The sequence below is a fragment of the Ursus arctos genome, unplaced genomic scaffold, assembly GCF_023065955.2.
Source record: "Ursus arctos isolate Adak ecotype North America unplaced genomic scaffold, UrsArc2.0 scaffold_14, whole genome shotgun sequence".
Taxonomy (NCBI): domain Eukaryota; kingdom Metazoa; phylum Chordata; class Mammalia; order Carnivora; family Ursidae; genus Ursus; species Ursus arctos.
Genome location: NW_026622808.1, coordinates 28018944 through 28033968, shown reverse-complemented (window position 1 = coordinate 28033968; position 15025 = coordinate 28018944). Strand labels below are relative to the sequence as shown.

General features: G+C 54.4%; 1 protein-coding gene across 4 annotated transcripts in view; it reads right to left on the bottom strand.

Moving 5' to 3' along the window:
* Positions 1–8881, bottom strand: part of MAST3 (microtubule associated serine/threonine kinase 3) — a 37559-nt gene extending 28678 nt beyond the window's left edge. For 3 of the 4 annotated variants that reach the window (XM_026500514.4, XM_026500513.4, XM_026500515.4), the window contains exons 1-2: positions 567–964; positions 186–275 (exon numbers count right to left, since the gene is read on the bottom strand). In XM_026500514.4, the coding sequence (XP_026356299.3) occupies positions 186–275; positions 567–613 (137 nt within the window). In that variant the 5' untranslated portion in view covers positions 614–964. Of the gene's footprint in view, positions 1–185; positions 276–566; positions 965–2755; positions 2788–8827 lie in introns of those variants that run through there. The other variant, XM_048226437.2, reaches the window with a different exon arrangement.
* Between the last annotated feature and the right edge of the window lie 6144 nt (positions 8882–15025).

The window sequence follows — 15025 nt, the reverse complement described above, 5'->3', positions numbered from 1 at the left end:
TGGAATTTCCCTATCAAGGCCCTAGTGTGGATAGCAGTTTCATTTTATGGAGGGTAAACTGAGTCCCAGAGAGGTGATGTCACCAGCTCACAGTACCTTGGTGAGGAGGCTGGGTCTAGGTGGCTTCCAAGGCTCTAGGGTGCCAGGGCAACGTCCGAGCCCCGCCCCCATGTGCTGTCACTTACCTCCAGGGGTGCAGGCCCAGCGAGGGGCTGCAGGGGCTGCAGGGGCTGCTGGGGCTCAGCAAAGATGGGCTCTGGCTGCTCAGAGACAGACTGCAAAGAAAGAGGCCGGGGACGTTGAACCTGGTGGTGGCCCCTGCGTGTGGCCAAATCCGGAGACGGACCATGGCTTAGGTTCCCTTAGGGAGAAGGGGCCCCAAGGCCCGGAATTCTGGGTCTCTCGCAGGCTGCGAGGGCGGGGCCTGAATGATGACCCCGGAGGGCTCCCCGGAGGCGGCGGCGCGACTCTGGGCGATTTAAACAGAGACGCGGGGTAAGGGTGGTTGTCTGTCTGCTTCTCTCCCACCCCCACCCTATTTCCCCCCTTCTCCGACAAGCACTCACTCGAGGGTCAGCGCCGGGATGTGCAGCTTGTCCCTGCGAGACTTCATGCCGAGGCCGGGGCTGCGTCTACGCGGCCGGGTACCAAAACCCCCTTTGTGGCCCCAAACCCCGATCGTGGCGCGATCGGACAGACCCACAGACGCGGACGTGGGGACAGCACGCCTGGCGGGCGCGACAGACGCGGCGCCGAGGCTGGGCCGCTGGGGGCGCGGGGGGCGGGCTCTCTCCTCCTCGGGGCGGGGCTCAGAGCCCCGCACCTGCGCGCAGGCCCAGCCCAGCAGGAAAAGTCGGGTTGCGGGAGGCTGGAGTCGCAGGTGCCACCCCCTCCCGGAGAGCGACGCCAAGGCTGCCGGGTCTCGGGCCCCCGGGCTGCGCTGCCGGAAAGGAAGGGCGGTCACTGTCTCCTGGATCGGCAATATTGCTCCATCGCCTGGCCCCGCCCCTTCCCGGCTGCGGCCGGGTCTTTGCCCTCGCCCCGCCCCTCGGGGGGGGGTCTCTCGCACCCCGGTTCTGAGCGCGTCCGGCCCCTGTTCCCCCACCCCAGCAGCTCAGCACAGCGTTCGGTGCCCCTCGCGGCGGTCTCCGCATTCCCGCGCACACCAGAGGCCGGGTCCACGCCTCCAGGCCTTTGCTTCATCGGGTTGGCAGTCAGGAGCGTCGTCCCCCTCACCCACATCTGAGTTCATTCCCACGGGTCCCTCTTTCGCGGAGCCGTCCCTACACAACGACCCATGGCACCCCGAGTCCCACCCTCCCCTTTGTCCATCGCAGATCCCAAGAGTCCGGGGTTGTTTGTGTCTGGCTATGGCCCCCTTGACACCCCGCTTGGACCCAGTCAGGAACACGGCAGGTACCAGAGAGTAGACAGCTCTCAGGGAGTCTTTGTCCTCGTCCTGCCCCAGTAGCCCAGGACTTTGTCCTCCATGGTTTGACTTTTTCCTGTCCACCACCCCGCCCCCAGCCTGGGCAAAGGCCAGAGACAGTGCCCGCCTTCTGGTCAATGTCGGAGCCCTGCCCCTACTGGGCCCCTCAGGCTCCTCCCCACCAGCTGCACTATCCCCAGTACAACTAGAACAGATGGTCTGGGCTTGAGGGCCAGTCTGACCCCACCCCCACCATCAGACTTCAAACTCTCATCCAACCCCCAGGACCTCCCCCTTCCCTCTCCCTCCTCCTCCCCTGTGCTCTCTTCACTCCAGCTATCCCTGTCTCCATGGTGTTCTTTCAATGCCAAGCTGGTTTGCACCCCAGGACCTTTGCCCATGCTGTTCCCTCTAGCTGGAATGCCGTTCCCCTCGGATTTTCCCCTTTGCTTCTTCCTCCTTTTCCAGATCTAGGCTCAAATGTCACCTCCTCCAAGAGGCCCCACATCTTCAGGGCTAAAGCTGCCCCCTAGTCCCTCTGTCTCAGTTTATTTCTCCCCTGCATAGTATCACTTCACCATCACTCTCCCCAAGACAGTGTGAGCTCATGGGCAGGGTCCAGCATTGGATCCTGTCTCTGGGGCCCCTGTGCCTGGAACAGGGACCAACACACAGTAGGCACTTATAAAAAAAAGTTTGTTAAGTGGGTGATTTCACTGCGGGGCAAGAGAATTCCTACCCCTCAGGCCAACACAGCCCCCAAAGAGGGGTTGTCTGCACTCACACACCTCTGGACCACCAACACAAGGTAAACCCCCCCCTCCTGGTTCTGGGCTTTGGTTTCCCATCCATAAACTGGCAAAGGCACTGACCAAAATGTTCTGTGAGCTTTTGGGATCCGAAAATGCCAAACTACCGACGAACGCTAATGTGACCCTGAAGAATACACTTTTCTACCTGTTTCCTGGGAGTGAGCACCCCGTCATGGGAAGCATGCAAGCTGGTTCCAGGATACAGGGCTGGAATTCTATAGTTTGGACTCTAGATGCAAGATAATTTTCCCTTTTCCAGGCTGGATGCCCTTGTGTCAGTGGTACAACCCTACTGCCCTTCTGTTTCCTCAATTGCAAACTGGCCTGGGCCTCCCAGCTCGTGAGAGCCAAGCGAAGCACTTCTGAAGCATGTCGCAAACACCAGGGGAAAGGATCAAGGTGAAAAGCTTTGTTATAATTATTAAATAAATTCACAGTTTGGAGGCTGCTGATGAAAAATTTGTGCTCAGGACCCCAGGGTCCAGCCCAGCCCACTGGCCTTAGATGAACTCACCCACGTCCCCGGCGTGGCAGGCTCAGCTCCTTCTGAAATGAGAGGAAACAGGGGTCATTCCCATGGAGACAAGCCCCTCACATCCCTGGCCCTCCACCCACCTCACACACACCCCCCTGCCCCGCTGGCCCCTGGATCACCCAGCTCCAGCCAATGCCTCCTTTCTGCTGCCCCACACGCTGGGCTCTGCCCTGCCTCCGAGCCTTTGCGCCAGCTGTGTCTTCTGCCAGGACTGCCTTCCCTCCCCTCTGGTGCTAGTTAATTGCACATCATCCTTCAGCTCAGGCATCCCTTCCTCCGGGAAGCCCTCCCAGACTCCCAGTCACCGCTCTGCCCAGCTCATACCCTGCCTGCACTAAAAACAGCTTCATTATTTTAAGTAACAAATTAGTTATATTTATAAAGAAGTATGTCAATAGTGGCTAAATACTAACAATCTGTTGAGGAAAGGGAGATTTTTGACTCATCCTCACCCTGCCCCCTCCCAGATCTGAAAGCCATTCCCCAGATCTGTGTCCTGGGAACTGGTGGAGGGTGGGGGCCCTGATCTGTGACTCCCCACTGAAGACGCTTTTAGAGCTCAGCAAGCTGACTTGCACCAACCCTGGGTGTCCTCATCAGGGCAAAAAGCCCTGCACTTGGGGTCCACGGTGACCCCAGAGTCCACATTCAAATGTGGCTCACCCAAGGTTTTTAAATTCTCAAAAGGCCATGTAGCGCCAGTTTAGAATCTGGGGATACTCAGACCTGGGTCCAGATCTACTTATTCTTTGTTCCTTCCTGGCTGTGGGACCCTGAGCAAGTAACTTGTATTATCTCTGCTTTGATTTTCCCATCTCTAATGCGGAAGTAACATCAGGAGGGTTCGGTAATGATGATCGGTCAGTATTCCTGTTGCTGTTGTGTGTTGCTGTGTTATTGTTGGGCTCAGCAAGGGCCTAGGCCGACTATCATAAGACTGGATACATTTTACATTTACTGAGCCGCCTACTACAGACCAGGAGCAGGGGCCATTTTACTGGCTGGGAAACTGAGGCGCAGAGGGAAGCCAGCTGCCCATGTCTTTTGGCAGAGACAAGGCGGAGAATCCAGGTCTCCGGACATCCCTCCCCACCCCGCCACCCCCAACACACACACGCCAGGGCGGGATCGCGCCGAGGACACATGACTATTTTTACCTAGGTGGGCTCTGGGCTGCCCACATCCAGAGCGGGGCGTTCACCATGGCAACCACTGACGTCATCGGCCTCCGCAGCCAATTCAAGGGGGCCGGAACCTGCCCCGCGCAGGACAGGGCTGGGAGAGGTTGGCTGGGTCCCCCAGCTGGGGAAGGGGAGGGTCCACAGGATTGGGGTGTCACCCCGAGGCCTGACCCCAGCTACCTTGAGTCCACAAAGCAAAACCGAGCTGTTCAAGATGGGAAGAGGCTGACCTGCCATCCCGAGATGTTTCTGTCTGCCTGAATACCTCTGGGGACCAGGAGCTCACTATCATTCAGGGCAATTGATCATAGTCCCAGGAACCACCACCACCATTAAGGCCTCCTTCAGCCCCCTCCAATTGTTTTGGGATCTTATGCCAGCTTAATACCCCTCTCCTCTAACCTGACTGAGGAGCCGGCATCTGAGCCCAGGGCTACTGGCTGCACTCCTCCCCCCATCCCAAGCATTTCCTTCCAAAGCCCTGCAGTCCTGGGTTCCCCGTCAAGCTCCCCCTCATCCAAGCTGTGTGGCCCCTGCCAAGCAATTTCACACGTCTGTGCCTCAGTTTCTTCATTTGGAAAGCCTCCCGGTGACACAAGGTCCTGGAAGGAATCAAGTAGCAAGCCAAGCGCCTGACACTGGGGGGAGGCTTCGATAAATCCGAGCCAAGACAGTGATTTTGTGAAGTTAATAATAACCACTAATTGAACCACAAATTTTAATTTGCTTCCAAAATACAACAAGATGTGAAGTGGCAGAGAGCAGCGAGGGAAGGTCGGCAGCCCCCTGCAAAGGCTCTGTAGAAAGCTAGGACCACATGGAACTCTCCCGGCACCGCCCCCGGACCCTCTGCTCCCAGAGCCATCTGCTTCCGTCTTCAGCCCCCTCTTTGCAGGCTGTTCCCCAAGGAGTGACTCCCGCGTAGACTGGGATAGGTGGGGGCCCGATCCCTTGGAACTGCCCTTTAAAGATAATATTTACGGCATCCTCTGTGTTCTTGGCTGGGCTGGGCCATGCTGCCTCCCAGTCAGAAGCCTCAGTGCCATCCTGAGGAACCCCCAAGCTGGAGAAGACAGAGCAGGGCATGGACAACCCTATTCTGGAAGCATTAGTGAGGACCCAGAGGGAGAGAAGGGGCTGGAGGTTGGGGGGAGGCAAGAGGCTTCCTGGAGGGGGGTGTCAGGCTAATGGGAATCTGTAGGGTGAAGGTGGGACTCAGCCCGGTTGGCACCAAGCCCCATGGGAAGTTGGCAGCTGCAGTGCAGGGAGAGAAGTCAGCAGGGACCACATAGCACCAGCCTGAGGGCTTTTGGGAGGAGCAGAATGAGTGGATGTGGGCCACGAGGAGGCAGGATGGACCTTCCCGGGTACCCCTCCAGCAGCAGCAGAGACAAAGTTCAGACACAAGCTCTGGCCACCTTCACTGCCCCTGGATCTGGGGACCTGGGGTTTTAAAATTCTGTCCTTTGTGAAGCAAAGGTCCAAGTGGGGGATGATAAAAATGATGATAAAATAATAAGATAATAGTTGTAGCAATAACAGCTTGCATGAACTGGCACCCAGAAACGCTGCACAGAAGACGGAGCTTAAGTCAAAGCAGGAGGGCCCAGGGGCCGGCTCTTGCCGTGACCGAACACAAACTCGTGGGCAGAGGGCCAGACAGGTCCTGTTTACCACCTCCCAGCACACAGCCAACTGCGCGTGGGACATTGGAACAACCAGACTGGCCAGCATGCCCAGAGCTACAGCCTGGACTGCCCAGTCAGCAACTGACCCGAGTCCCCTCCGCTTCCTCAAGCTTTTATGAATTGACTCTTTGACCTCTGGCAAGGGTCAGCCTCCAGAGTACCTGAATGACTCTGACCAGCACGCTGGCCCGGGGTGCTCCTGGGCCCACTAACAGAGCTCCAGTTGGGGGACTGTATAGCTAAGGGCCCAAACTGAGGCCCTCAACATTTTTGTACCCACAGGAGCCAGACTGGCTAGAATTCCAAATCTCTTACTCTCCCTCTCTGATCCTCGGTTTCCCCCTCTGAAAAAGGAGGCTACTAATAGCACTGATCACTTGCGCTGTGACGAGAATTAAATGCACGCTCAGTGTTTAGCACTTGCAGGTGCCCGTTAATGCGATAACCATACTAATATTATTTTTAAAAATTATTTTCATTATCTGGGGCACCTGGGTGGCTTGGTGGATTGAGCGTCTGACTCTTGATTTCGGCTCAGGTCGCGATCTCTGGGTGGTGGGATTGAGCCCTGCGTCCTGCTCGGGGAGGAGTCTGCTTGTCCCTCTGCCTGGGCCCCTCCCCCCACTCATGTGCACGCGTGCTCTCTCTCTCTCTCTCAAATAAATAAATAAAATATTGGTTGTTTTTTTTTTTAAGATTTTATTTATTTATTTATTTATTTGACAGAGAGAGAGCGAGCACAAGCAGGCAGAGCAGCAGGCAGAGGGAGAAGAAGCAGACTACCCGCTGAGCAGAGAGCCCAACACGTGGCTCCATCGCAGGACCCTGGATCATGACCTGAGCCGATGGCAGACACTGAACTGACTGAGCCACCCAGGTGCCCCGAAAATATATATATTTTTAATACTTATTTATCTAAATAAATAAAATCTTAAAAAAAAAAAAAAAAAAGAGGGGCACCTGGGTGGCTCAGTCAGTGAAGCGTCTGCCTTTGGCTCGGGTCATGATCCCAGGGTCCTGGGATCGAGCCCGGAATCGGACTCCCTGTTCAGCGGGGAGCCTGCTTCTCCCTCTCCCTCTGCCTGCCGCTCTGCCTGCTTGTGCTCGCGCTCTCTGTCAAATGAATAAATAAAATCTTGAAAAAAAATCTATTTTTCATAGTGTCCTACTTGGTCGTTCACTCCAGGACCCTCTCAGGCTTCTAGCCCCCTCTTTACCCTCCACCGGCTCCAGAGGATTCTTCCAAAGCCCTCAGATCTGGTGTGTCCTTCCCTGCTCCAGCACTTCCCATAGCTCCCCGTCACTCTGGGGCAAAGTCTAACCTCTTGGAAATCAGCGCTGGAAGCCCCTGAGGCAGACGGTCCCCTCTCCCACACCCAGCTCGAGCACTAAGAAATGGCTTCTAGTTTTCCCATACAACACATAGCGTTACATGCTTCTGGGCCTTTGCACAGGCTGTGCCCTCCGCCCAGAATTCCTTCACCCATCTGGGCGGTCCCTAGTTGTCCCTCTGCCTCCATGGAGGAAGGCCTGCTAGTGCAGGGCTGGTCTGGAGGGGGAGCCAGACCTGCTTGGGTTCAAATCCTGCCTCTTGTCACCTGCATGCTGTGACACCTGAACAGTGGCTACACTTCTCTGAGCCTCAGTTTCCCCTTTTGTAGCATGGCACTCGTCATCAGGGTACGGATGCCTTCTCCCCATGGAACAGGCCCCCACTTCCTGACGTCAGCAGCGCCCCCATTCGCCTACCCGATGGCAGTTTCTCTATTTTAAGAGGCCGCGGGCGGGGCTCGAGTCTAACTGGGGCTCGGGGCGGGGCCTGTCCCCCCACAACACCCCACTGCTCACCGCCCCCTCCTCTACGCCCAGGCCCCCCTCACTCCTACCTCTGGCCTCGGGACTTTCCCCTTTCGGCCCCCTCCCCCGCCACGCCTGGCGGGGGTGGGGGTAGGGGTGGGGGTGTTTCTGCCCTGCAGCTCTGGCCCTGCCCTCCCTGACCCACCCCCCACCCCGTCCTTTCAAGGGTTTAGCGTCCCTCAGACTCTTCTATTTCCCCATACACCCACCCCACCTGCCCCGCCACCCGCGCCTGCTTCCTCTGCTCCAAGGCCACCCAGCAACGCTTGGTTCAGGCGCCTTCTCCAAGTGTGCCCGAGCGTCCCACACTGCAGCTGACCACTCCCTGGGTTTGTTTCCCCCAACAGGCTGGGAGATCCAGGAGACCCCGCTGCCTCTCCACTGCCGGGCACACAGCAGGCACTCAATAAATGTTTGTTGGGTAAATGATGCATTTCAGGTTCCCGACCGGCAACCTGGGAGCTTCTTAAGGGTGTGGTCTAAGCCCCAGAGGGAACTGGCTAGATCACCTTAATTCCCTTTGCACAAGAGACCCAGAAAGGTCAAAGAAGTTGCCCACCGGGCGTCACAGGGCCCCCTGCGTGGGCTCAAATTCTGACACCCCTGTTCTTACGTCCTGGTAACGCAGCCTCCCAAACACAAAGCCAGGGCCAGAAGTCAGAAAAGGAGGGTCCTTACAGCAAATGGGGAAACTGAGGTCCCCAGAAGCAAAAGTGGCTCCCGCCCCCCCCCCCCCAACCGCCGCAGCCAGTTGGCAGTGCTCTGTGCGATAGAGAGCTAGTTAAGGCCGCCGGACTGAATCCCCGTTGGGCCACCTCGAGTTTGTGACTTTTCCAGACTCCAGCCTCAGTTTCCTTGTCTGACAAATGGGCGCCTGGACAGCCCCAGCCTCCCCGGCTCAGCTTAGGGGTGATCTGAGGCTGGGGCGCGGTGGCGCAGCAACCGCATGAGGCAGGTAATTATACACATTAATTAATATTAATATACCACTAGTAAAATGATTAATACAAGGATGAACATATGGTGAGCGCGCAAAGGCTGCTGTTGCTCATATTATTATTAGAGCAGCTGGTGGGAAGGGGCGCAGCCCTCAGTCCCTTTCTCCCACGCTAGCGCTTGGAGCCTCAGTTTCCCCATATGTCAAACGGGGTATATCCCCTTCCCACTAAGCAAAAAGCACTTTGAGAAGCGGGTGGGCAGAGGGAGCGACCGGAGCGCGCGCCCCGCCTTCCGCCTCAGTTTCTCCGGACGCCGAAGCCCCGCCCCTGGCACCCAGGCCAGGTCTGCTCTGCTGTGCCCTCCGCCCGCCCACGCAGGGGCCTCACCTGGAGCCCTCGGCGCCGCAGGAGGCTCGGCTCGTCCATGGCCCGCTAGTCCGCACCGCCCGGCCCGCCCCCGGCCCCGCCCCAACCTGCCAAGCCCCGCCACCCCGCGCCATTGGTCAAGCCGGTCAGCTGATGTGGCCTGGTCCCGCCCCTCCCTCGGAACCCTCCTGGAAAGGCCCCGCCTCCATTGGATCGCCGGACCGCCCTTCCAGGCCCCACCCTACCCCCCCAGCCAAGATGAAAACATTTTTTTCCCCAATGAATTCTCCTAGAAGTAAGGGAACATTATCATCCCCATTGAACAGATGAAGAAACTGAGGCTCCTAGAAGTAAGTTAATGTACCCCGGGCACACAACAGGGCTGGTTCCAGGGTGAGGTGACTGAAGCATTCAGTTCCATTCAAAATTTAAGAGGGCCCACAAATATAAGTAATTAAGATACACGAGATTTTAATATGATATTTAAAGAATCTAAACTAATGCAAACGATGCTTGATGAACTAAACATCACAATTTCAAACAAAAACAGTATCAGACTCTGCCTTTACATGACCCTACCTCTCTTGTTTCACCCTAATCCTGGCCCTAGCCCCAATAAAACTTTATTTACAAGAACAGGAAGCCACTGTTGTCAGTTTCTGTTTTGAGGATGGCTGCTTTTGCCGAGCCAACTGGGCACCTGGCTAAGTGCCTCATGAGGACCACCTTTCACGGGTATCTGATGATAATTGGTCAGCTCCACTTTGCAGAAGGGAAACTGAGGCAGGGAAAAGCCCAAGGTCCTAAGATGGCATCCTTGTTCTCTCTTTCACTGGAACTCCACTGTCTCTGCAGCTGCAGTTTCCTTGGCTACCCCACTGTTGGACCTAGGCAGTGCAGTATCTTCTCAGGCTGGAGGAGACCCTAGGGAGAGCCCAACTGTCTTTGAGGTTCTCTAGGCTCCTACCAAATTACCAAATTACAATGGCCAGACTGAGCACATAAAAATATGGGACTTCCTGACAACGCTTGTTTTTCTCATACACATGTTTACATTGACATATAATTCATACACCATAAAACATACCTTTTAATTTTTAAATTTATTTTTAACTTTTAAAAAGTTTACCTTTTTAAAGAGTACCATTCAGTGGTTTTTAGCATATTCTCGGAGTTCTGCAGTCATCATCACTGTCTAATCCCAGAACATTTCATCAACCCTAAAAGAAAACCTTTACCCATACGCAGTCCTCCCTCCCCAGCCCCTGGCAACGACATGTCTGTGCGGATTTGCCTGTTGTATACATTTCGTATACATGGAATCACACAACACGGGGCCTTTTGTGTCTGGCTTCTTTCACTCAGTGCATTTTCAAGGTTCATCCACGTCATAGCTTGAATCAGTACTTCATTCCTTTTTCTGGCTGAATAATATTCCATCGTGTGGATGGACCGCATTCTGTTTCTTCATTCATCTGTTAATGGACATTTGAGTTTTCCTGCTTTGTGGCTGTTATGAACAGTGCTGCTATGAACATTCGTGCACAAGTTATGGTGTGGGCATATGCTGTCCACGCTCTTGGGTTTACACCTAGGAGGAGAATCCCTGGCTCCTACGGTAACTCTCTATTTCAGCTTTTTCAAAAACTGCCGGACTGTTATGGACAGCCCAAAGCAGCCACTGTTCTGGGCTGAGTAGTGTTCTTCCAGAATTTGTATGTTGAAATCCTCACCATCCGTACTTCAGAATGTGGCTGTATTTGGAGATAGGGCCTTTATATATTTTTTAAAGATTTTATTTATTTATTTATTTATTTATTTATTTATTTATTTATGAGAAAGAGAGAGAGCACCAGGGGGTGGGGCAGAGGGAGAGGGAGAAGCATTTATTGATTTGGGAAAGAGAGCAGGAGCAGCAGTGGGGGTGGGGGTGCGCAGGCAGAGGGAGAAGCAGGCTTCCCGCTGAGCAGGGAGCCCCATGCAGGGCTCGATCCCAGGACCCTGATATCACGACCAGAGCTGAAGGCAGATGCTTAACTGACTGAGCCACCCGGGCGCCCCAGAGATAGAGCCTTTAAAGAGGTAATTAAGGTAAAATGAGGTTATTTTGGTGAATCCTAATCCATGACGTGGTGTCTTTATAAGAGATTAGGACACAGACGTGTGCAGAGGGAAGAGCGTGGGAACATAAAGGAAGAGGCCATCTGCAAGCCGGGGAGAAAGACCCCGGGAGAGGTCAAACCTGCCAATATCTTGATCTCGGACTTCTAGCCTCCAGAACTGTAAGGAAATACATTTCCTACTGAAGCCACTCCATCTCTTTGTTATGACCGACCTAGCAAACCAGGGCAGTCACCCAGTTAAGTTCAATTTCGGATAAATAATGAATAATTTTTCAGGGGATGTCCCATGCAACCCTTGGTAAACGGATACGCTAAACACTTTTGTGTTGTTTATCCGAAACCCTAATTGGGCGTTTTCTATCTGGCCACCCTTTGCTACATGGACCTCAGGCTGTAGCTTGCCTACCTCAAGTGATGGGAAGCTCACCCCTTAGAGTGACCAATGGGTCTATCTGGGGTTTGTTCCGCTTCAAAGTTCTCCTTGAGTCCAAGCCGGGGTGGACATGTGACCTAGAGACGTTCATCTAACTCAGCCACTGTGATTGGCTCATGGAGGACAGATAACTTAAGCTCAGTCAATCAGTCTGCCTTGGGGACTTGGACTGGAATCCCAGGGAAGACAGGTTCCCTGGACCTGCGGTGGTTGGACCAGGCAAATGGGGAGCTGTTGGGAGGGGGGGACCAGAGAGGTATTAAATGCACCTGCTGCATCTGGAGAACTATATAGAACTTCCAAGACAACACCTTCAATGGGCAACAGGGGACATTTCCTGACTGACTGACTGACTGACTGACTGAATGAATCAATGAGTGAAATTTTCCCATGGTGAACACCTATGCATCCTTCAAAACCCACTTCAAATTTTCTTTGAGAAGCATCAGAGAACACTGATTGAATGAATACATTTTTTCCTGTGAGCTTCTACACATCCATCAAAACCCTCTTCAAATGTCTCTAAGGGGCATCAGGGAGTGGGATCGTTGAATGAATACAAGAGTTTAGTTTCTTGATAACCTTCTGCACATATATATTTTTTAATGCAGGGCTTGAACTCATCACCCTGAGATCAAGACCTGAGTTGGGTGCTTAACAACGGAGCCATCCAGGTGTCCCAACCTACTGTGTATTCTTTTTTTGTTTTTCTAAGATTTTATTTATTTATTTATTTATTTATTTATTTATTTATTTATTTATCTGAGAGAGAGAGAAAGAGCAGTGGGAGGAGGAGAGGGAGAGGGACAAAAAGACTCCGTGCCCAGCACAGAGCCCAAAGCAGGGCTCAATCCCACGACCCCGAGATCACCACCGAGCCGGAATCAAGAGTCAGATGTTCAACCAACTCAGCCGTCCAGACGTCCAGACGCCCTTTCTGTGTATTCTTTACAACATCCTCAAATGATCCCCTGGAGGCATCAGAAAGTTCTGGTTGAATGAATGAGGAATGTTCTTATTGGTGAATGATGTGTTTGATAAACTAACAGATTTTTCTCCTTGCCAACTCCTACTTATCCTTCAACATTCTCCTTTGATGCTCTCTGGGGGCATGAGGGTCTCGTGGCCACTTGGAAAGAAGCTCAGCCCCCCTCCTCCGACAGCAGGTCACTTGCCCTGGAAGAAAACGGAAACAGAGGGGGTGGGGAAATTCTGTGGTCCCTCCTGTCACGATTTCCATTTCCGGAGGCCCCTTTTAACCCAGTCCTTCCTGCCTCCCCCTCCCCGCAGCTAGTGAGGCATCTGAAAGTGGGGCAGCCCTAGAGGCATATTCCGGCTGTGTTTCTGGGACAGTAGGGAGGGGCCCATAAGGGGACCCTAAGGGCTTCCTGGAGTAGGGGGCAGGCAGGCCAAGGGAGGTGGGAGTGCAGCTTTGGCATGGGGAAGGGGAAGTGTGGTGAACCTCGGGGCAAGCTTCAGATCCTGACTCTGATATGGGTTGAAGCACCACCTCATCTGTGACTAGAGTCCTGCTCACACATCTGCTATGGCTCCCCAGTGCCCTTGGGAGAAAGCCCAGCCCCTCAGCATGGCACCTGAGGTCCCCATCTACCTTACCACCTTCATCTCTCCTGTGGAGCCCCAGACCTGCCGTGTTCATCCTGATGTTCCCCAAAGCACGTTCCTGAACTTTTGCTTCTGCTGTGCCCTCTGCCAGGAATGCTCTTTCTATAAACGAGTTCAAGAGCCCCCTTCTCTGGGCATCCCTCCTGACTCCCCCTTGGGATCCCTCCCAGCCTCTGCCCCTCCCTGCACCCAGCCCTGATGCCAAGGAGCTGGGGGCATCTGTGTCCAGCTCTGCCCCCTCCTCCACTCCTCTCCCTCCCTCAATGTCTTTCCAGTGGCTGCTCTGACTTTGGGGGGCTGGGAAAGAGCTGCAACTAGAGCAGAGGCCACTGGGGGCCCCCCAAACAATGATTAATTATACTGGCTGTCTGGTGAGCATTACCTGCCAGGAGCTCAGCCCTCCTTTATCCTCACGACTGCCTATTTTGCAGATGGGGTAGCTGAGGCCTGGAGGGGCCAGCCTTGGTGGTGGGGCAGCCCTGGGGCATGAGGCTTATTCCCAAAGATGCAAAGCTCAGCCTCCCCCCGGGGGGGGGGTGCTCTGTCTGAGTACATCTCTCCATGTGCAGCTGGCTACTCGAGGGGTCTGGGCACCTCAGGGCTCAGTTTCTCCATCTGTGAAATGGGACACATAGATGGTATCTCCTGGGGTAGGGGTCTCAGGACCCTTGAGAGGAGGCCAAGCATTTGGCCCTATCTCTAACCATCTCTTCCATCTTTCTTTATGTTTCTCTCAATCTGTCTCTGTCTCTCTCTGTCTCTGCCCCTCCCCCAGGCCTCATGCATCAGTCCCGCAGCCCACTCCACCCCCTGGCCTGGCCTGGGCCCTACCACCAGTGAAGGCTGCTCTGTGCGGGGTCACGGGGTCCCCGTCCCCACTGTGCCAGGCCTGGGACACTGCCTCTTTGTTCCCATGGCTCTGACCTCATGGCCTCCTGGGCGCCTGACCCTGACTGGCCCAGCTGCCCCCGGGGACAGGACTCCTCTGAGACTGGGCTTTCTCCCAGCCCACCTGGGCCACAGTTCCCAGATGCTCTTCCGGGAGAGACCTTCACCATGCTCGTTAGTCTCCCTGTGTTCCATGAATATTTTTCTTTAAGGTGAAAATCACATAACATAAAATTAACCATCTTAAAATCTATAATTCAGCGGCATTTAGAACTTTGACTATGTTCTGCAACCATCACCTCTGTCCAGTTCCAGAACATTCTCATCACCCCAAAGGCGCACTCGTCCCGTTAGCAGTCACTCCCCAACCCCCACCTCCCAGCCCCTGGCAACCACTCATCTTCCTGCGTCTTTGAATTTGCCTGTTCTGGACGTTCCATGTACATGGGATCATACAACATGTGGGCTGTTTTGTCTGGCTCTTCTCCCTCAGAACGACGTTTTTGAGGTCCATCCACTTTGTAGCATGGCTCAGTCCTTGTCCATGGACGTTTTGGAACTTTCTAGACAGTGGGGAGAAAGATATAGAAACTGAGACCCCCCAGATGCCAAGAAACACATGCAGAGAAGACACAAACCTTAGTCTGAAGGAAGCAAAGGGGCTCTTCAGGAGCCGGAACCCAGGGTGCCCTGGGGCTGGAGTTTGGGAAATGGGGAGGTGAGCATTTGGGGAGTGAGCAACATAGAGCAAACATTTGATACCGATTTGTTGGGAGAGTGAACCCAGACATCCAAGAACACAGGTCTCCCGTTTGGCACCTGAGTCTCGGAAGTCAGCGGGAGAGGGCTGGAGACCAGGACAAGGGCTCAGAGAAGCAGGCTACTCATGGGGCTGGCACCTTGTGGCCAGCGAGGGCTTGGGCCAGCGGATTAGACCCCCAGATCCGTGGCCCCGAGTCGGACTTGCCCCATGGGTGAGTTTGTGGCCGGGATGAGGCCGCCACGACTGAGCTGACTTCCTGGGTTTCTCTTTCAGTTTGACTTCTGCCAGGAGGGGCCATGACACCTTTTTTTTTTTTTTTTTTTAATCTTTTAAGTCTTCTTTCTTACTCAGCTTCAACACGTTCAGGGGCGAGGACAGGGTGGCTG